General features: G+C 39.9%; 1 protein-coding gene across 2 annotated transcripts in view; it reads left to right on the top strand.

Moving 5' to 3' along the window:
• The window catches only part of LOC110049955 (integrin alpha-8-like), a 30,116-nt gene that overhangs the window by 5,655 nt on the left and 1,772 nt on the right, over positions 1-22,689 (top strand). The window contains exons 7-33 of one of the 2 annotated variants that reach the window (XM_089285530.1): positions 1,723-1,809; positions 2,181-2,225; positions 2,348-2,391; positions 5,838-5,918; positions 6,378-6,430; positions 7,055-7,139; positions 7,336-7,444; positions 8,126-8,223; positions 8,805-8,895; positions 9,108-9,153; positions 9,292-9,399; positions 9,976-10,034; positions 10,617-10,792; positions 12,092-12,220; positions 12,754-12,836; positions 13,456-13,597; positions 15,043-15,129; positions 15,352-15,422; positions 15,791-15,874; positions 16,752-16,857; positions 17,127-17,240; positions 17,372-17,425; positions 18,146-18,217; positions 19,101-19,214; positions 19,871-19,969; positions 20,256-20,381; positions 22,171-22,287. In XM_089285530.1, the coding sequence (XP_089141656.1) occupies positions 1,723-1,809; positions 2,181-2,225; positions 2,348-2,391; positions 5,838-5,918; positions 6,378-6,430; positions 7,055-7,139; positions 7,336-7,444; positions 8,126-8,223; positions 8,805-8,895; positions 9,108-9,153; positions 9,292-9,399; positions 9,976-10,034; positions 10,617-10,792; positions 12,092-12,220; positions 12,754-12,836; positions 13,456-13,597; positions 15,043-15,129; positions 15,352-15,422; positions 15,791-15,874; positions 16,752-16,857; positions 17,127-17,240; positions 17,372-17,425; positions 18,146-18,217; positions 19,101-19,214; positions 19,871-19,969; positions 20,256-20,381; positions 22,171-22,257 (2,450 nt within the window). In that variant the 3' untranslated portion in view covers positions 22,258-22,287. The remainder of the gene's footprint in view (positions 1-1,722; positions 1,810-2,180; positions 2,226-2,347; positions 2,392-5,837; positions 5,919-6,377; positions 6,431-7,054; positions 7,140-7,335; positions 7,445-8,125; positions 8,224-8,804; positions 8,896-9,107; positions 9,154-9,291; positions 9,400-9,975; positions 10,035-10,616; positions 10,793-12,091; positions 12,221-12,753; positions 12,837-13,455; positions 13,598-15,042; positions 15,130-15,351; positions 15,423-15,790; positions 15,875-16,751; positions 16,858-17,126; positions 17,241-17,371; positions 17,426-18,145; positions 18,218-19,100; positions 19,215-19,870; positions 19,970-20,255; positions 20,382-22,170; positions 22,288-22,689) is intronic. The other variant, XM_089285532.1, reaches the window with a different exon arrangement.

Genomic DNA, 22,689 nt, shown 5'->3' with positions numbered 1-22,689 from the left:
GGAATACCCCCACCCCCTGTGGGGTTTCAGCCAACTGAGTCTTGTACCACCCGTAGCTTATAGAACACCTAAGTTATTAGCCTGCGTAGCAAGCGTTTTCGTGGGGTTTGGAAGCAAAGAAAGACCGAGGAACGGGATTTTCGGTGTTTTGTCTGCGCAGAAAATGGGGCGAGAACCAAAAAAAAGAAAGAGGGGGGTAGGAGAAAGGAGGAAGGAAATGCTTGCAGACAAACCCCTGGATTTTGAAAACCTCCGTTCGCCAGCGAACGGAGCTCGTGATTGGCTAGGTTAGTCCAATATTATTGACATGTGTCGATCAAAGGTATTTTAATACCTTTGAGTGCCAAAAGGGGAAGACGCGTTCGAAGCTTGGTTATAAAATGCTTTAACTTTTCTCGCTGAACGAGGATTTAGTCGTCAGCTTTGACAGTACGGTAGAAATCCTGTAGTGCAATGTCGACACTTTGGTTTTTCGAAGCCTGCACATTATTGCAGAAGCAAGCGCGACACAATTTGCAGCTGTTCCTTTAATTTTAACATCACTTTCTTGAATGCCACATGCACCAAGGACAAGATAATAAACCATGGGACAGAAAATTCGCACTACTGCGTGGAAAAACCTAGTGATTTCGTCTGGCTTGTTACATGGCAACATGTTGTCGTAGGTACTCTGACATTTCATTAGAAGCATTTTTGTTGACAGCATTTAGAACCTCTGGGTACAATTTTGAATGATTTGTTATAGTGTTAGCTGAGGCATGCCAGTTTTTGTCACATATTTGCCTCACCAAAAATTTAGTCGTCTCATCACGGGGAGTTCTTATGAGGACATTTTATAAACAACTTTGACTTGGAGGCCGCCTAGGGGAAGATTATCTTTATTCAGATACTGGTCAAGATTATCGTTATTTCCCTTCTCAGATGTTTGAAGCCTCTCCTGCCCAAATTCCAAAGTTTGCCGAGAAGACTTTCCGTTGTTTGTTTTTGCTGCAGGCGATAACACTCGAACCGATTTGCAGATCTGGCGTTTCCAGCAAACGCTTCTTTACTGGAATTGCCTTTGTGGGAGTTGACTTGCTAATTTTACCTTGTATCGATTCCTGGACAAATGAATACAGTGATCCAAGATTTCGAATCATGCGAGCTCAAGGATTACTAACGCGAGTGGAATACTTCTCACATTTTAACTTTCTGGCAGATTTGTGCTAAAACTTCATCCTTGCAGTCCTTCCTTTTAGACGGATTGAGTAGAAATATAACTTGATTATAAATTACCAAATTTAATTCATCAAGATTTCTCCGTTCCCACCGTGCACTCGTTGTAAAGTTTATTTTGGTTCAAAGTTCACTTCTGTACGGAAGGCCGAAGATTTTATTGGTTAATTTGTGAAAGCCGATGACAGCACGAAATCTCAGTGTGCGCACTCAGGCATGAAAGGCCAAGTGGGTGGTTTTCAAAATCCAGGGGTTTGTCTGCAAGCATTTCCTTCCTTCCTTCCCCTCCCCCTCCCCCCTCTTTTACTTGCTCCATTTTTCACGCTGTAATTATTTGCTCCCGAACCCCACAGAAACGCTTCCTACGCAGGCTACTAAGTTATTCATGGAGAACGTTAGAAGACTTAAGCTACAGGTAGGTTAGTATCATGTTCTTAGTACTTGGTAGTACATGTATGTGCAACTTTGTTGAGATGTCAATCTATGGGTTTTTTTTTTTTTTTTCAGGTGGATTAGTCCTTACCAGTGCTAGTGGAGGCTCAGCTCCTTACACTTTATCACCGCAAGATCAAATTGACTTTGGAGATTACATGGGTATGTCATGTTATATATCAAACAAGAAAGACCATGTTTGGTAACATTTCTAAACACAGAGAAGAGAGTTGAAAATACTATGCACAGGAGAGTATATTTTAGACGAACTTTGAGGTTTTTGGAAATTCAAATGTGGTCAAACACTGCCTTGAGTGTTCGATATATCTTCTCTAAAACTAAGGAGACAACAGGGAAATAAAATCGTAAAAATCTATGCTAATTCAGATCAAATAACCAAACACTGTCATGGTCATGATTTTCTTTGTTTTAACGTGATGAATTATTAATGAGTTTGAGAATTGACTCTCAAAATGTTATCAACGTTTTACAGAATAACTGTTGCATTTTTTTTTTTTTGCTTCATCATTTAGGTTATTCAGTCACTAGTGGACATTTTTCCAGCCCATCAAGAATAGGTTTGTTAAAAATATTAAAGAAAAACTGATCTGCTTGGAGGCTTCACTCTGATTTCTGTGGTTTTAATTGGTCAGCTGTTGGATGCAATTTCCAAATGCAGATTTTTTTTGTTTTTCATCAGAGCTTGTGGGTGGTGCCCCAAGAGCTGTGACATTAAAGGGAAAGGTATTTCTGTTAATCTCTGTTAATTACAGTGAAACCTGTATTAAGTGGATCCCATATTAAGCGGACATTCTCTATTAAGTAGACTCCAGCTTGAGTCCCAAAATTTTTCTCCTACATTTACTGTAAAATAGACCTGCATTCAGTGGACACCTGTTAAGGTTACAGTATACCTTTCGGGTCGGCAATTTTCTTCAAATTCGGATTTTTGGGTCAAAATAGTGGTCAAAGAATAATCTCTAATTTCTGAAAAAAATTTTTGAAAAAGGCTAAATATTGGCGGAGAAATGGCGGTTTTATGTTTTCACCGGAAGTAAAAGTTTACCTCTTGATTGACAGCCCTATAGCGCGTATGCAATCAACTGAGACGATTTTCGCGGGAATTACCTATATGGATGTCATGAATTGACTACTCAGTTGATCAGCATTGTTGTTCTGACTACCCAGCATCTTTGGTATTAGGCGTGTCTCTATTAAGTTATAAGTAAACATAGACCATGTTTAAACCATGGACCAGTTCGAAAAAGCGAAGACAGCGAAGAACGAATGAAACTACATCAATGAGTGAAGAAGCGAAAGTTCGCCACGCGGATGAAGCTATAGTTATCGTATAAGGCAGGCAAATATTCGTGGTAAGAGAAAAGAAAGGTTCTGTAAAAATTTCGGAACTTGACAGCAATTACAGGGATGCTGACAGAGACTCTTCTGATGAGTCCGATATCGACGAATCGTCGGACTCACTGAGACCATTTGAAATATTATCCATGCACAGTTGCTCTACGCGCTTTCTTTTGTTTGTTTCCTTCGCTCAGCCACTCTAGTGTTTGTATCCTTTTTAGTCTTCTCCATTTTGCCAGACCAGCTTAAAAAAAAAACGAGCTACAGAAAAATTATCTCTCTGCCTTCGGTTCCTTGAGCGCATTGCGAAACACAAGAGTTTTTTAGAGATTCGCGCGTAAATTTCACCAGGAGGTTAACGGTAGTAAACTTTCCCTGCACTGATTGGCTTAGTTATCTGAGAACCCAGTTGAAGGCGTTTGTGGGCAGAGTTTGTTTGCGAAGCAGAAAATTTTTCTTAGCGCTGTTTTCTTGAATAAATTTTTTCACTTGAAGCAGACACTTTAAAGAGTTATAACTCAAAGGGAATTTGTTCAATTGCTCTTAAATTTGGACAGTGGCTAGTTTAACATATAAACTACAAAAGCGTGTCTGGGAATTGTTGATTTCGAAGTACTTTTTCTTCGAGAGCGATTTTTGTACGATCACTCCACATTTTTTTAATCCTATTTCGAAAATGTTCTGTAACTTTTTACTGCAAGTGAATATGCCAAAACGCAGACACGTTTTTTAAGCACTTTGGGCCCTGAAACCGAGGAAAAAATTAAATTGGCGAAAAACGAAATTCGCTTTGACTTGTAGCTTTCGAGAGGTGATTCGGGCACTCGCATTTAGTGGTCGTGAAAAATTCGACAATTCATTTTCTTTCAAAATTCTTGGTATAGTTTGATAGCCAGCCCCATAAGCTTTAATTTGATATAGGGGTTTAGGTATCTACAGCTTAAACTGCACGCGCTACATCGCTTGCGCGCGAGACACCCCTGAAGGTATACTGTAACCTTAAGCGGACGCTGACACCAATATTAACCCATTTTGTTGTACAAAACCTGCAGTAAACAGACACTTCAAGGGCTTTTTACTTCTAAAAGCTCAGTTCAGACTCCTGTGACATTGTTCAGTGAGTGTCGTTTTAAAGCTGAGTAGATTATTCCAGATTGATGCATTGACTGATTGGACATTGTGTTATGAGCAGTCTTTGATCTTAAACTGTGTCACACTGTGTTACAAAAGGGTTATTAATTAACTATTATAATTGCAAAATATGTTAGAACCTGCTAAGAGCAGACGCCCTGTATTAAGCGGACACTAGTGAGGGTCCCAAGTGTGTCTGCTTAATACAGGTTTCACTGTTAGTAATCACTTAGTTGTTATTTACAACCCTTTTAGTGACTGAACATTATGTGTATGGGCATGTGCATGTTGTTTGGACATGTGACTTGTGGCAATGTTAGCATCAACAACTACTGACACCTCACAAACAACTTATTCACAACGTAAACAAAACCGACAGATGGACCTCAAACAGACTGACTTAATTCAACTAACAATAGATGGACCTCAAACAGACCAACTTAATTTGACTAACAATAGATGGATTGGAACGTACTAGAACCAACCAAAATGACTGCTGACAAACTTTACATAAGTCTTTTGGCCAATTCCATCAGGCTAAACTGACCAACCACTTTCAACGGACCAGACTTATAACAGCATCAACTGACAAACACTATTCACTAATGACTCTGAAGATCACTTCCACTCAGGTTGTCAAACTGTGAGTCACCAACAACAGTTCTTTTCAGAACTATACCTTCAGGGACGGTCACACAAGACGAACTACACATAAAACAACTGCAGGTCTTTTCGTGCAATTAAAATTGGCCAGTCCTTGTTACCAGCATTGCTGTAAGTCTGTACAGATGCAGGGTAAAAGTTTTCATCAATTGATACAAGTTCAACTTTAGTGGCCAGTGGATAAGTAACCGAAGAATGTCACATGATATAAGGATTTTTGAAACTGTAGCTGAATGAAACCAACAGTGTGTTGTTTGGAAACACTGAGCTTTATTACTTGCCTTGAAGCAGTCATCTAGAACTGGTGATATTTGAAGTGCTCTGGTCTATCAAAGCAAATAAGTGTGAGACCGATAACCAGACCAATTTTTCCGACCTATCTTTCTATTCCATGCAAAGATTGCGACAAACGCTACATCGGGGAGACCAAATGGAAATTCAGTACTCAGCTCAGAGAACACTAAAAAGCGGTTGAGCAAATTTAAAACATCCCAAGAAATCCGCACTCTCCAAACATTGTTTACAATCTGGTCACGCTATCTCATGGGAATCGTCTACCATATTACGTACCTGTACAAGTTGGCAAAACCAATGCCTCTTAGAGACTTGGGAAATTAACACATGCAAAAGTCCACTCAGCCGCGACGAGTCCACTCAGCCCCAAGAGTACAGAGCTTTGACTCTATTGGATGAGAACTAATTTCCTAATGTATTTGGCTTTTATTAGCAACTAAGTACGCGATCTTAAAAAAACTTGTCACTTCCTTATATTTTTTATTACCACTAAAGAAGGCCTACATTAATAGCCAAAATGTTGGGTTTTAAAGATTCTTAATAGTTTTTCTTAACTAGTGTAACATTTTTATATTCATCATGAAACCACCTGGTTACAAATCAGTTCTTTGAAAAATTAATGCTGTAGTCCCTGAGTTATAAGACTGAGTGATGTAGATGATATATTACAACATCATTCAGTTTGAATTTTATTGTACGTTTTAACCAAATAGTCTTAACAGCTGGCTGTTTATTTGTTAAAGGTGCTCATTTATGATGTTTCTGATGACCAGCCTAGACAGATCTTTGTGAGTTCACAATTGCCGCAACCCAAAGATATACCGGTATGTTGGCAGACACTTGTAGCTATGAATAGTAGGCTGCCAGTAATGATAACAAATACATATAAGTAACCTGATGGCTGTATATATAGGCCCAACTGTGACTTTCCTGCAACTTCAGTCTGTCTGTTTGAGAAATCTATGACAAATGTCTTTGTGAAATGCAAAATTCTGTCAATAATTGGGAACGCGATAACGAACTTAGTTAGTTTATTGCAAAATTGCCTTGAGGGGAAACTTCTATGTGAAAAGGTTGGGGATGCTCATTGTCCCACTTAGGGGGTAAATCACAGATTTTGGTCTCACTGGGTGTTCAGGACAAGATGCCCCAATTTTCAGTGAACAAAGCATCTTTTAGGGGCCAAATAAAGCTTGAGCCATGACCAGAGTGCTCTCCATTAGGGGTTTGATTCAAAATACCCTCCTGGGAGAAATGGCTTCTCAAATGGTGTATACTTTCAGATTGGAACCTATTTCGGAAGTGTTGTGTGTGCAGTGGACCTTGACAGTGATGAGTAAGTGTCATGTTTACTTCTGGTTACCATGCACCCCAGTCTTCTAAAAGGAGGGGACACATGCGGAACTTGAGTTAGTTTCCTTTGGAAAAATAAGAAACAAAAAGAAATTGGGTCGTAAAATGCTGAAAAAAAAAAAAAAACAGGAGGAGAACCTTCAAGTACTCTCTCAAATGGCTGAGACTACCAATATTGTACGAGACACCTTTAATACAGTGCAACCGCTAAGGACTGATTCTTTATTTTATTTTATTTTTTTTCTCCATGCAATTTTTTAATACCATGTCATGATTTGGTTGCATATGACACCTTCTCCTTAGAAGAAGGAAATGGCTGCTGAATTCAAAAAGAAGAACTGCATTTCAACTAGCCTGATGATTTATTGAACCAGTTTAATTCATCCAGTTTAAACAAAGGAAATCATGACTTTGTCAGTGTTTAATTTGGACATCTCAGCTCAACTGAGATTAGATATTTCAAACACTCAAGACCTCATTTGATTGCTTTCCAAACACCTCGAAGAGTGTAAAAAATACTTCACTTCAACTTTCTCCCCAGTGATTAGAAATGTTGTCAACAACAGTCTTGTGTGTTTGTTGGTATGTGATGTATTCTTGCCTCCAGGTACACAGATATCCTTGTTGGTGCGCCGTTCTACACCCACGTAAAGGATGAAGGACGGGTATACATCTATTTGAATAATAAACAGGTTTGTTAATTGACTGCAAGCAATTTTCACAAATTTTTCAAGTTCTTTTTTTCCCTGTCTTATCATGAGCCTGTCTTAATGTATGTCATGAACAAAATAAACTTGATAGTCGGTCTGGTGGTGCAAAATGTAACTGCAGCATATCTACCATAATAAATGTGTTGTTCTAATAATGTTCCTATTTTTTTATCTGTAGGGAGCACTTAATTTACAAGACAAGGTCCTTGAGGGAGATAAAAAACCGAATGCCCACTTTGGCGAAGCCATTGCTGCAGTTGGTGATCTAAACAAGGATGGGTTCCAAGGTATTGTATTCTAAGAATTTGTCTTAGTTCCACAAAATATCCATTCTCCCCCTAGGCCTGGGAAATTCCAAAGGGCAAGGGGGTGGGCTTAAAAGCCAAACATTTTAAAGAAAAGTATGAACCAAAACTAGGATTTTCAGATCGTTGGCAGGGGGTTGGTAAGGGGGGGGGGGGGGTTCAAACTCAAAGAAGCCACTGTGGGTGGGGTATGGATATTTTCTGGAACAATACATTGTATCAAAGTGTGAGAGGTGTAGGGTTAAGTGCTGCTGGTTCTGTGAGCATCACAGGTCTGCACTGCATACCAATTGCTACTGCTACAAAAATCTGGGTGAGATACACTCATTAACTACAGCTTAGTAATCAACTGCCTGGTAAATATGAGCAGACTCTATGAGTTCTATGGTAGAGAACAGCTACTACTCAGAGAGCATAATATGTTTCATACCTCAGTATTTTGGGAGGAAGGAGTTTGGCTCTGAGTTTTTGAGCTTTATTTTCAGCTGCAGGTCTTAAATATCAGAGTTTCATGTTATTTATGTATTTATTTATTAACTAAAGTGTGTTTGCTTGCCATTTACCACACTGCAACAGTACAGATTTGATTTTTTGTTTATGTGTAATGTTCATAGGGTAATGACATTGTTTTAAGTGTAATTATGTTCTTTAAATTGTTGACAGATGTCGCTATTGGAGCTCCAATGGAAGGCGATGATGGAAGTGGTGCAGTGTATATTTATCATGGAAGCAGCAAAGGAATAGAGACCCAGTACAGACAGGTAAGCTTATAAATATATAATTAATATTAAATCAACGGCATTGAGACAATCATAAATGATGTATGGTTATTATTAATGACCAGTCAGAATTTATAGTAAGAATTTGGTGAAACAAAAGTTAAATAAAGAAATAAGCAATGAATAAGAACTGATTAAAGAAAAGTTGATTGTGTTTAGAGCAGTTTTTTCATGAGTGTGAGAACTAATATACATTTGCTTTTGGTTTTGCATCACTACACTACATGGTTAACACTAAATAACTTGCACCACTTTGTCATCCAATCGCAAATGGAACTAAAACCAAATGTAACGTGCCCAAATTTGTTTTTCTCTGCTTTGCATCAGCGACAAGCATTCTTCGGAGTTTTGATTGGCTCAAAAGGTTGTGTGTATCCTTTGGGTGTGGCTATACATGTAGCAATAAGTTTGGTTTTGGTTTTAGTTTTACAATACTCAATTGAAAAAGCTTTGCTAATGACCAATCAAAATTTGTTAATCAAGACTTGGTAAAAACATGGAATAACATTAACTAAAGCTAATAACAAACATGCAGTCTGAAATAATATGATACTCTTTTTCAGAAAATTTTGGGTTCAACAGTTAAATCTGGACTCAAGAATTTTGGGTTGTCAATTTCTGGAGATGTTGATGTGGATGGCAACAAATATCCTGGTACTTTTTTGTGTTTTTTTTGTCTTTAAAATAATTTAAATTTAAGGTAATCCCACATTTTCCTTGCTATTCCTCGACCACACACACACCCACCCAAGTGGGTTTCAGGGAAAACAAACAGAACCATTATTTTGAAGATTGTCAAAATTAAAGTTACTCTCTCTACCTGCAGTTACTAAAAATTGAACCGCCTTCTTCCCTATTACAACCAGATATTGCTGTTGGTGCTTATGGATCAGAAAATGCCATTATCTTGAGGTAAAGTATGGTACAATATGAATCAATGTTTTAACTATGCAGTAAACAAAGAAGAACATTTGCGCAAAATTTGCCCTTTAAAGGTCTACTGTAGGTTTTTTGGTCATTTTTATTACTTTGACTTCTCTGTTATTCTAGGACAAGGAGGATCGTGAATGTGAACGCTGCCATTAGACTGAGCGAATCGCAGATAACCTTGGAAAGCAACGACAGCTTGTGCGACTTAGAAGGCGCTAAAATAAAATGGTAAATAAACCTGTCAGAGATCTCTTAATGGAGAATGAGCGACGAAAACCTTCAGAAGTGAAAAGAAAAATATACTGGTTTCTGTCAGTCGTAAGAGAAATACTTGGAATAGATTTCCACTTCACAATCTTCGGATATGTAGGGATTTAATACAAAGTCCGTATGGGTGAACAATATTTGTATCACCGCGTTTTTCGATTTGACGGTAGCTTTAGCGTGCGAGTAGGCCCACGTTTGGGAAGCAAGCGTGTGAGCTGCGAAGCCGCGAGAAAAATGACTTTCTTGGCGGCCCTTCACAAGAGCTCTCGCTCTTCTTAGGTCGCGCGTTTGACTCAAAGCCAAAAGTGAACCTGCTCGCAGGCTTCAGTGATCTCCTGAGAGCACTTATTATCCTGCTTCTTGCAGGCGTTATCGTGTTTCTTAGTTGCTGAGAACTTTGCCAAAGACACTTTCCCCAGCAGGGTCAGTCAACCGCGGCACTTTAGTTAATTTCCAAGGGAAAGATGCAGTGCAGGTTATTTATGGGCGAATGACGGAATGAAACTAAATTGTAACTTACCCGCTATTCTTTTACAGTTTAAACATGACGTTGAGATTTTCCTACACGAATCAGGTTGCATTTAGTGGTAATCAAGGTGAGTGCACTTTTGTGACGCTAACTCAGCAGTTTCTTTTAGATTGGTATCCCTGTGTTCTTAATGCCAGTCCTCTCCGTGTCACACCGAAGTTGATGTCTGAGAGGGCTAAACCTTGGTACCTTTTTTTGGTGGCGAACTATGTCAAATGTTCCGACCGAGTAGGCAAACATATTTACTCAAGTGACAGAAGGATTTTTTTCCTGAAATGTCTTAGCAGTCGACCATTTAAACCTTAATTTGAATTAGAAAGCAGCAGTAAGAAGGCAGGATTTGACAAGCTGTTGTACAACGAGGGTAAAGAGGTTGTTCTGTTCCTAGGCAGGACACTTAACTCTCACAGTGCCTCTCTCCACCCGAGTGTACATTAAATGGGTGTCGGCGAATTTAATGCTGGGGGGTAACCTTGCGATGGACTAGCATCCCATCCATCCAACTGATTAATGCTCAACTTTTGAACCGATATACGTTCCATAATAACCGTTTTGGTTTCTCTTCTCGTTGCATTGCATGGCTGCCATCAGTAAGCATCAGAGCATTGTTCTAATATTTCATGAATAACAACAGTTTCTTGTTTTCCAGAGTTAAAAATCAAGTACAAAGTGGAACTAGACAAGGCAAAGGAGTCTGATGCACTCCGTCGAATGTTCTTTTGGGACCCAGTTAACAAAAAGAGAGCCTTCATCTTGGAAGAGGACTATACTATTAAAACCAAAGTACAATCGCACCCTCTCGCGCCCGTGACAGTGTACTTCCTGGTATGTACAGTGTGTTGAAATATGAGGCTCGGTCCACACTACACTGGAGAAATTTGAAAACGGCGTTTTTACTCTGAAAACCCGTCAAATGTTTTTGTCCACACTACACTGGAGAAATTTGAAAACGGCGTTTTGACTCTGAAAACACGTCCAATGTTTCTGTCCACATTACGTAGGAGAAATTTGAAAACGCAACAATCACGGGTCGTTTTGGAATTGTGTTTGAGGAAAACACGGGCAGGGGGATCACGTGATTATCGTGACGTCATCGTTTTCGAAAAGTTTCGTTTTCAAAATGTTTTTCGTCATACATGCACACTAAAACGCAAAGCCGGCGGGTTCAAATTCCCCCGGTTTGAAGAGCGTTTTCGAAAAGCTCCGATTTTGTGACGGATTAGTGTGGACGGTAGGTCTAACTGTAAAATAAACCGGACGTTTTCAAATTTCTCCGGCTTAGTGTGGACGGGACTTAAGTAAAGCTGGCTTGTGAACATTCAGGAAGAACTCCAGTTTGAATATAATCTTCCTCAGTTCACATCTGAATTTTTCGTTCCCTACAGCGCAGGCTTTGCAGCTTTTGGTGATTCTGTGACAAACAAGCTGCTTCAGTTTAATGAGGCTCTTGCCGTTTCTTTTGTAACAAACGTAAAAGGCTGAAACATCCTGTCACTGCAAATATCAGTGTAGTTGTACAATTTTTATTCATCTTGATTGTGTTTCTGTTGAGATTTCACCACGACATGAATATTTCATTAACATTTGCAGTGAGAAAAAGGACTGGACTCAATGCAAATTTAACTGCAATTGAATTGCAATTAACCTGGATCTAAAAACAGAGAGTGCATACGCCTGAAACTTTTTTGTATGAAGAGAGCCTCTCTTCATAGTGAGAATATGTGAATAAAACAGCTCTGTAATCATAAGGTTTGAGATTTTGTCACGGCTTTCCGGGTGCGAAAACTTTTCGGGACCTTGGAGAAATGGTGTGTTGTGTTCTTCGGCAAGACACTTTACTCTCATAGTGCCTTTCTCCACCCAGGTGTATAAATGGGTACCGGCGAATTTAATGCTGGGGGTAACCCTGCGATGGGCTAGCATCCCATCCAGGGGGGAGTTTGAAATACTTCTAGTTGTTTCATGCTACGGAAACCAGGATAAGCTCCGGCCTGATGGGCCACTTGACTCGTATGCAGATTTACCTTCACCTTTACCGTCGTGTTTAGATGAGGCTATGTAGACACAGAAAAGTGCTCTGGTGCTTAAGTATGGATAGTTTTTACGATTTGTTTTTTCTTGTAGGATAAAGATGAAGTGGTTGATGTTGGCTCGTTACTTACCTTTGATCTTACCGTGTCATTACCGCAAACTGCTTGTGGTGGTCTCTGCCCGGTACTGAACGACTATCTGCCTAACACGTTCAGGGCCATAGTAAGTCTTGTGCCAATACTTTAAAAGCATCTCTGAAAACTGCTGCCTGCCTAATTTCCGTTCCATTTGAGAAAATTGTTTCCAAAATTCAACAATGTTCGGCGTTTCTGGAAACTCCTCTAGAAAATGCCAAAACCGTTTGTCCTTGTATCGAAAGTTCCAGAATTTTGGGCTGAAGAGACAGCGCCCAAGCTCCCCTCTGATGTTTACTTAAGAAGAAACATCAACAGAAACAGTCCTAAAGATTGCGACTGGTAAATTTACCCATAATTCTTAGCGTACGAACACCCTAGCAACGCGTACAGACAAGTTCTGAAGTCTTAGCTTTCCTTTGCTAATGAACTGTGTTAGGTTCGCAAGGTAATGTAGTGAAATGTACAGCCGCCATCTTTTTTTTTTTTTTTTTTCCACGGAGGATTGCAAATTACCTCCTTGTAGCTATCAGTATTACTGGACCTAAATTTCACAGGCTATTCTCACTAGAGGTATTCTTTTCACTCCGTCCCAATATGTGGTAAATCTCTCTTTGACAGGTCGCTTTTAAGAAGAAGTGCAAGAATGAACTGGCCTGTGTCCCAGACTTAGCAATTAATGGGAGCCTTCTCTATTCACCTGGGTAAGATCACTGCACGTACGTAGTGTTCACCGGTTACCACCGGTTACTCGTTTTCCCGCGGTTACCACCGGTTACACGTTTTCCCGCGCTTACGACCAGTTACACGTTTTCCCTCGGTTACCACCGGCTCTCCACAGGTCAGGAAAACGTTGTTTATGATAAAGAAAGAAATTTTCAGGATAAAGTCAGAAATGTAATATCTGCCAGGAGAAGTTCTACATTTCCGCTTACAGTTAGGGAAAATTCTGTGAATGATGAAGCTACTGTTGGTTTTGATGATAACATGTAATAAGTTTCGTTAGAAAGACCGTCCTATTACGGACTTCATACGGAGTTCAAGTAAATTTCAAGAATAGAGTGACGTCGTTTTCAATAGCTCACTCTCACAACGGTCACAGCAAGTTGTTTTCTACCTAGGGAAAGGTCAGGGAATTTTTGTTTCGTTCATGGATGACCATGGATTGCTCGACCCTGTCAACACAAAAGGCAAAATGTGGTCAGAAAACTTCACATTACTTGTTTGCAAGATTCACGATGTTTGTAAAATAATAATCTTTCAGTTTTCAGTCATGACGAGTGTGTTAATATCTTTTTAAAACAATAAATTTTTTTGCCACAGTAACCTCAAAGAATTGAGAATTGGTGTTGTCCAGGATTTCACGGTGATGCTTACTGTCACAAACAAAGCTGAAGACTCCGCATACTATTCCCAGATCAGCTTGAAACACCCGACAGACCTGGACTACATAGGACCTATCCAGGTAAAATCAAAGGCTCTATAAGCCAACTCGCGACATTTGTTAAAACGAGCATGTTCGTATAATACATGTGACAAGGGTGGTCAAAATGATTTTCAGGACATGGAAGTTGCGTGATACGGCATGAATTTTACAACAATCATTAATTTACGTATAATCAACAAACTTATTTGGGTGGAACACTTGAGCTCCTTTGAATATAACTAGTAATAAAGTATATAATGGGCTGTAACAAAAGCTGAACGTGTTATGTACACGGTACTTTTTACAGTGTCATATAAGTAAATCAATAGTTATTTTCCAAGTTGCAGGTATGGGGCGAATTTCACTCCTTCGCTTCTCCTAATTAGCAGCCATTTATGAAAAGCATCTATTAGGCATTTCGAACATCCGCTAACATCCGCTGACCATTGCATAAGGCTTTCATGATCGCTTACGTACTGAAGTTCTCACGTAGTCAAGTTATTGGAGACGTAGTAGGTGAAACGATTTTCTCAACCAGTGATATGTTTTTTCGTGACAATAATTGTCAATTTTCTTCTTTACATTATGAGGCAGGTACTCAATATCTGACCGGAGAAGTCGCTACTTCATCTGGCGCAGCAGTGACATTTTAGGATAATATATAACATGAAGTGCAATTTGCGGCACAAGCTGACCCCTACTCATCAGTTCAAAGCTGTGCCCGTTCTTTATTTCGTTACGATGGCTTTTAACTCCCCGGAGCTCGTCGCTGCAAGACTAGTTATATAACTAGGAGGGTTAGCGTGCAATCGGCATTGGAGTGAGGTCTTTGGAGAGTCCTCTTTTCATGTGGATTACATCGTGTCGTATATTGTAGCCCAAAGAAGCTGCGCGCGCTGATTGGTTTAAAATCGTCCCTATAGTTTTACGATCGCACGCGCGCTGAGGACGAAAGCTCAAGTAATCTGCGCATGCCCGAAGGAACACGTCAGTGTTTTTTCGATATTTTATGACGTCAACTTGAGCACCTAAAGCAAAACTGACAGTTAATTTTCCTGCGTTTCCTTCGGTAAAATTACTACCAACTGGTAGTAGATATTTTACTCTAGTCGGAGCTCGTTTTTCAGGGAAATCTATAAGACCAGCGGTAAAAGACATAAATTTGTAAAAATAAAAAAAAACGACCAGTAAAAAATCTACTTTTTCGTGTTTAAAATTCGTATCCCGCAGGATGCGATGTGCTGTAAAAATTTTGGAAGATTTCACCGAAGGAAATTCAAGAAAATCACAAATAAAGCCATGAAAAAAGTAAAAAAACCCATTTGTTGGGGCATTTATAATTCAAGACTAAATCCCAAAATTTGTCGGCTGGTGTTCCCACAACATTTTTCGTTCTCCCAATCTTCAACTCGTGTTTCCATAACTTAATTGAAACACGGTACATGTTTCCTATTTCTTAATTGACCGATGCCCTTGTTCTTCAGCCTGTAGAGTGTGAGCGGAGCGACCCTGACAATGGTACAGCGACGGTAACTTGCAACGTGGGAAATCCCCTTCTAGGAAAATCCAGTGTAAGTAATTTCACTGTTTCTTGTATGATATAAAATCAGTCGGAAGATTGAGTGTCTTTATAGAACGTGGGAGTTAGACTGAGGCCGCGATATCCAAAAGCGGTGTTGCTAAGAAACATGACGTATTTTAGTGACGTCATTTAGAAGTGGTAGCTTTCCAACAGCGTTTACTGTATTATTAATTGTACTTTTAGTAAAAGAATGTTTTTTGCCTTGCTTTAGAAAACGTTTGGAATCAAGTTTTCACCAGGATCTGTGAAAGAAAGCTTCACGTTAGAAGTACTTGCATCAAGGTACCTATTTGATTGTGTTCTTATGGCCTCAATTTTTGTTATCTGTTTGTGTTTTTCTGTTATAAAGTTCATGTAAAACGCAACATGACGAGAAAAATATTTTTCTTTTTCATTGAAAAGTCATTTTTTCGAATTTGAGTTGGCCCGATCTGTTGGAAATGCATGTCTAAAAGTGGAACACTGCATTTTTATAAAAATATTGTTTCGTTCGATGACTCAAATATGACACTGTCGAAAGTTTAAATTTCGCCTTGATCATGATGCATACGTAAATTCTCAGAACTGCATTGCAAACATGTTTATCAACCTTTTAGGAGAATATATTTTTGAGCTTGTACTGATCGAGACCTTTTTTTTTTACTCTGCAGCCAAGATAAAGATGCCAACGACAAGGACAACAAGAAAGTTTTCTCCATCCCTGTAAAGTTTGAAGCGGATGTTGAAATCAGAGGGTATATTTTCATTTAATGTATAAGGTTTACATGTTGTAGATTTTTTGTAAAGCACTCGTTGCTTGGATTGTTAATGTTAGCTTGTTGCTGCCCTGGGTCAAGCCTTGGTCGGGGTCATTTTGTTGTGTTCTTGTGCAAAGCACTTTACTTCCACAGTGCCTCTCTCCACCCAGGTGTATAAATAGACGTTTTTAACCTGGGCGGTTTGTTTTCCCATTACAAACCAGGTGATATTCTATAGAGAATTGTTCTTTTATCCATCTAAGAATTATTGTAAATGGTTTGAACGCAGGAGTATAAGTAGTTCGTATAGTATGATCGTCCGGGTGAGTGTAGCTCTGAAAAGAACTGTTGTTGGTGACTGACGTTTCGACAACCTGAGCGTAAGTCATCTTCAGAGTCAAGTGAATAGTGTTTGTCAGTCGATGGTGTTATAAGTCTGGTCCGTTGAACGGACCAGACCTATACTGACCAATACTGACCAATCACGTTCAACGGACCAGATTTATAACATCATCGACTGACAAACACTATTCACTTGACTCTGAAGATGACTTCCGCTCAGGTTGTCGAAACGTCAGTCACCAACAACAGTTCCTTTTAGAACTACACTCATCCGGACGATCACACTATACGAACTAAGAATTATTCATATACACGTGACCATTTGAAAATTTGAAAGCAAGAATTCTCAAGATTATCATCACATGGTCTGAAGTGGGGCAACAAACCGCCCAAGCTGATGGCAAGAAAAATAACTTGATAGGGATTGCCAGGCTTGGAAATAACTCCCTAACCCTTCATCTCCTCTAGATGTGATGGAAATTATGTAATGTCCGGACCAATCGGTTGACTGCTGAATATCTCTTTTCTGTAGTACCTCAAAACACGGACAGGTTGTGTATCAAGGTGCGGTGAGGGGATTAGAAGAAGTCACAAAATCTTTGGATTCCATAGGACCAGAAGTGATTCAGACGTTGTCTGTAAGTACAATTCAGAGTTTGCTTCATCGCTGTCTAAAGTCGCACTCGATAATGATATGCGTTTTCTTGGGTTTTTTGCTTGTGAATGTCTCGCAACTTGACGAGCCAATCAGAGCAGATAAGTTGACGCTTGGAAGAGTGACACGTTTTCCCGCGCTTTTCATCGATTGCTTGCTTTCCTGCGTTAAGTACCAGTTCCACGTTTTCCCGCGCTTGCTATCAATTGCATGCTTCAACCTTATGTAATATTTAAAAATGTATTGTTTCAGATTCGAAACAAGGGTCCCAGTGCTGTGGACGGCTCAGTGGTGACGGTGAATTTTCCTGCCCGTTATCAATCATCCAAGCCCGACAGCTATCTCCTCTATCTCCTGCAGGTTGAAGTAAGTGAAAAATGCGAGTGGAAACTAATGTGTACCGCACGCTTTCTCATATCACGCAGTCTTTGGTAACGTTATCTTGTGTCACGCATTCTTAAGTGACAGTGTTATTTTCATTGTGTTTTAACCTTCAGCTTGAGGGTGCTTCAGGGAGCTGTAACGCCAAGGTCAACCCCCTGGATATTAAGGTAAGGCAAGAATCAAGTGAGAACGTTATATATCACTCTAATACACGGGAACAGTTTAGAAAATGGCGGGTATTGTGCGACTCTTGAGTTTCTATCTTGTTTGTGTCCATAGAACATTGAGGTCCATGCAGTATCACCGTTTATAATTGAGGAAATCCGGCTAAACGTGTTTACTTACGTGTATGAATCAGCAACGCTATATCTTCCTCCTTTGCTCAGTTTTCTTCCTTTCAGCCATATTGGCTTGATCTCTATCACACAAACTAACGTCAAAAGTTGATGTCACGTGTCGTTTTGGTCGCGCGATTCGAATGCCATTCTTGATGGTAAAATACCTTAACTTGGCGCGCTTTGGCGCCCTTGTAAAAGCAATAAATTGTTATCGCATGCTTCTCAAATTTTGGTATTTTGTATTTCAAACAGTGTACTTCAAAGTTATCTTGAAAAAAAATTCACTTTATAGGTATTTCAACAACTTAGGAAATATTACTTGAGGGATATCGAGTTCGCTTTCCCCACTTCCCCCCTCCCCCCACCCCTCCCCAGAAAAATAAAAAGTATTTTCTGAATAAGGAGGCAGTATATGCATGCGACATGTAAAATTGACTCACCACTGCTCACTCTAAAACTAACAGCGCCGTCGATCAATCTTTGTCTTAGTGTTTCTGTGATTTGGTTGTTTTTTAACTTTGTTGTTATTTTTTTGTTCTTTCTAATCAGGCATCGAATGACACAGCTGAACCAGACAACCAACAGTCACGCAAGCGCCGTGACACTGATAACAAGATGCTGGTAAGTAGCAAGAATCTTGTATTAAAGGAGCTCAGTCACGCTATTCTGACCATTAACAAAATAACCTTTAGATTAAAGAAAACCTGAAAATAGTAGTTTACTAAGATAGAAAAACACTAAAGAGATAATAATAAACCATAAAGGAACAAGGATGGTTAGGGATGGATAAGATTTACACGGATTACGAACGGCGAACTTGAAATCATTAGGCTAAACTTTTCAAGATGCGCAAATCGTAACGTAGCTCCTTTAAGGCTCTGCTAATTAATCTGTTACCAAACTAAGTTTTCCATGCTCCCAGTTACCCTTAGATTTTATACCATGCCATAGAAAATGCAGCCAATCTGATTACAGGAAAGCCGCCGCATTGTCGACAGTATAGACCTTTTGAGTTTGGCCGGTTTGTTGCCCCATTTCAGACCATGTGATGATACTCTCGGGAATTCTCGCTTTCAAATTTTCAAATAGTTGGATTATTTTTCACTAAATCTCTATGCATAATCGGTCTTTGTGTATGTATGTGCTATGTGTACTCTTCCATGTCTTTTTCTTATTTTCTCTTCTTATTTGACCCAAATAAATAATAATTGCTTTAAATCACTAAGGATTGCTGCCCAGTCTTATTAGCCCATTAAGGTTATTTCGGGCAGCCATGTACTCTTCTTATTTTAAACTTATTTTTGTTCATTTAATTTCTAGCTGAATGAGTACAAATAAAGTAGTAGTTGTTGTTGTTGTTGCTGTTGTAGTTGTTGTTGTTGTTGTTGTTGTTGTTGCCCTCGGCCTAATCCTCGGGCGAGAGACTCTTGCCCGGGGATCAGGCTAAGGGCGGGAGATGATAGCAGGACATGGAACTCGATTAATAAGAGGTGTTTATTTGCAGGACTGTCGTACGGTGGGCTGTAATTCGTTCTCTTGTAACCTCGGTCAGTTGAAGACGAGTGACAAAGTGGACATCAGGCTTACGTTTCGATTGTGGGAAAACACACTTCTCAAGGTTTGACTTCTCATGTTTGATTAACATTTAATTTCCCCCTACACTATCCATACATTGTCAGGAAACAGGTAATGAAAATGTAGAAATTTATCAACCAGATGATATTGTCTTGGCGTAACACCAAATTTTCAGAATTAGCATTAAACTGAAGAAAGGTTTGACAATCAGTCAGCAACTATGATTGATCGCGTGACAGTTGCAAACGAAACTCGTTGAATGTGTGACAGCTGTACAGGAAATATCTCCGGCCACCTCATTTCCTACAGCCTATGTTTTCGTTTTCTGTTGAGCTTCCCGTGTGGGGACTCCCATATGGAAAAGTCGGGGATGTTCCTCGTCTCGCTTGGAGGTGTAAATCAAGGACTCTGGTTTCAGTTAGGGTGTTGGTGACGACACGCCACCACTTTTACCTGTCACAGTATCATTTAGGGTGCACTGGAAGAAATAATAAAAAAGGAAACGCTTTTGTTTCTGTTTCTAGGCTCCTTTCCTGAACGGCGGCTGGTAATCGAGACTATTCCGTTTCAAGTAGGATCTGTAAGGCGTCGAATAAAGCTCGTATGGGTGTCCCTTCCCGCCCCCCCCCCCCCCACCCCACCCCTCCGGCTCCTCGGGTTGAGCATGTAAATCTTACCATGACGGATTTCTCTCGACAGGAACTTGATCCTCCTGAAGCGGTAGACCTGGAGACGACTGCAAAGATTAAAGTTCCCAGTCAAATCACGCAGCCTGATGTAAACAATGACCAGACAACGGTAGGTATCGTAATTATAAAGGTAATTTTGTACCTGGCCAAAATAACTCAAAATACCGTGGCAGTGCTTGAGATTCAACTGCAACATTATTCAACTCTCAATTGCTTTTTATCCTGAATTGCATTAGTTTTGTTTTACTGTGCTCTGGGACTGATTAAAAAGTGACACACATTGGAAGATGTCGCGAAATAAATTAGAACAAATTTTAGTCGAAAGTGCCGCAAGAAGAATTCAGTACAATATTTCTAGCTAGGTGCTTAAAGCTCGAGTAATCTTTTTCTCCCAGATTATAACCACGGCCAAGCCAGCTCAAAAAGAAACTCAGAAAAAGAAAACTCCTTGGTGGGTAATCTTCTTGTCTGTTCTCGGTGGAGTTCTTTTGTTGGGTGGTGCGGCAGCTGTCCTCTGGAAGGTAAGACTCTTACTGCTGACAACAAAGTAGCTGTACAGTGTATTTTTAATATGAATAATTTGTAAGCGGAGGCGCGATGGCCTTATGGTAAGTGCGCTCGTCTCCGGATCAAGTGGTCCGGGTTCGAGACCCTGGCCAGGGACATTTTGTTGTGTCCGTGGGCAAGACACTTTACCCTCACAGTGTCTCTCTCCACCCAGGTGTGTAACTGGGTGCTGGCGAATTTAATGCTGGGGGTAACCCTGCGATGGGCTAGCATCCCATCCAGGGGGGAGTAGAAATACTCCTAGTGGCTTCATGCTACAGAAACCGGAGATAAGCGCCGGCCTGATGGGCCACTCGGCTCGTATGCAGACTTCACCTTCCTAATAATTTGTTATTGTTCATTAAATTAACTCACTGGCGGCTTCATCGATCATTTTTCACATAAATTCGAAATCTTCCAATATACCTCGCAGCACAAAAACAAACGTACTTGACTAAAGTCGATACATTTAATTTAGATGTAAAGTTGAGCTTGCTGTAAAACTTTTATAATGAAATGTTTTAAGGGAGTAAATATTAAGTAGGCTATTGGAAACTTAAAATGTGGAGCTAGTGTCACTGGATCACAAAGCCTAAATTAAAGAACATTAGTACATAAGTAAAGAATGCCATGTGAAGGAAAAGATAACTCAAAAATAACACTGGTGAAGGGCTCGTGTTAACATATATGTCAGTCATCCTTGGCTAGTCTAGTTAGTGTAAACGGAACTTATCAATGGTGAAGGGGTCGTGTAAACAGAAAGCTAAATCACATGTGGTGAAGGGCTAATGTAAAGGGAAAGGTAAATCACATATAACACAGTGGTGAAGGTCTCGTGTGAGCAGAAAGCTAAATCACTTGTGGCATCATTGGTGAACGACTCATGTAAACAGAAAGCTAAATCACATGTGGCATCAGTGGTGAAGGGCTCATGTAGAGGGAAAGATAAATCATATATAATACAGTGGTGAAGAGCTAGTGTGAACAGATATGTTAATCATCCATGGCTAACCTTGGTAGTGTAAACAGAACTTATCAATGGTGAAGAGCTCGTGTAAACAGAAAGCTATATCACTTGTGGCATCAGTGGTGAAGGGCTAATGTAAAGGGAAAGATAAATCACATATAATACAGTGGTGAAGGGCTAGTGTGAACAGATATGTTAATCATCCATGGCTAGCCTTGTTAGTGTAAACAGAACTTATCAATGGTGAAGAGCTCGTGTAAACAGAAAGCTATATCACTTGTGGCATCAGTGGTGAAGGGCTAATGTAAAGGGAAAGATAAATCACATATAATACAGTGGTGAAGGGCTAGTGTGAACAGATATGTTAATCATCCATGGCTAGCCTTGTTAGTGTAAACAGAACTTATCAATGGTGAAGAGCTCGTGTAAACAGAAAGCTAGATCACATGTGGCATCAGTGGTGAAGGGTTCATCTAAAGGGAAAGGTAAATCACATATAACACGGTGGTGAAGAGCTCGTGTGAACAGAAAGCTAAATGACATATGGCATCAGTGGTGAAGGGCTCGTGTAAACAAGAAGCTAAATAACCGCTCTTGCTAGTGTGAACTGGATCGCAACGATATATATATATATATGGCGTCATCATCATCCTTCACTATACACCGTCGCAAATTCGATCACCTCTTCCTCTGCATGTCATGGACTACATCTCTATCAACTATTCTCCAGAACTTTGCCTCGCTATCACCTCCATCCTTTGGCAGGCTTGTGATTTATTTTTGACTTTTTTCTTCAGCTTGGATTTTTCAAAAGGAAACGAGCAAAAGACATCTCGGCTCCGATGGATGAAAGCGTACCAATGGCCGCCACAAACCTCGCGTGATGCGTGACTGAAGAACAAGGATCAAAAAATGTAACGCGTTCTTATCGTGACAGTAGTCATCGACTACGTTGTCATTGCTTTATGCACGAACAGACTTGAAGTTCTAAGTCATGTCAAAAATTTGTCGCTTGCTTAGAAAGTGCTACATCTTTCTGTACTTCTTCCTCTGGGTCCTCTAGGAAACCAGAAGAAAGCGTTACGTGACAATTTGAAGAATGGCCGTGGAAGAGACTGGGATAACTCAAACGTTTAAAAGTTCAGCTTTGCTGTAAATCGAAAATTTAGAGTTTATTTTTGACTTAGTGAATTAACAAAGAGCATAGAGCAGTTTTCATTTGAGTGTCGAAAAGTTGGTTTTGCATCAACTTTGCTTCACTGACGATGAGCTTAAAAAACTCGCGCCACTTTTTCATCCAATCAGAAGTAAAACCA

This window comes from Orbicella faveolata, unplaced genomic scaffold (assembly GCF_042242905.1).
Source record: "Orbicella faveolata isolate gen_17 unplaced genomic scaffold, um_ofav_v1 contig_13, whole genome shotgun sequence".
NCBI lineage: Eukaryota > Metazoa > Cnidaria > Anthozoa > Scleractinia > Merulinidae > Orbicella > Orbicella faveolata.
This window is presented reverse-complemented; position numbering and strand designations above follow the sequence as displayed.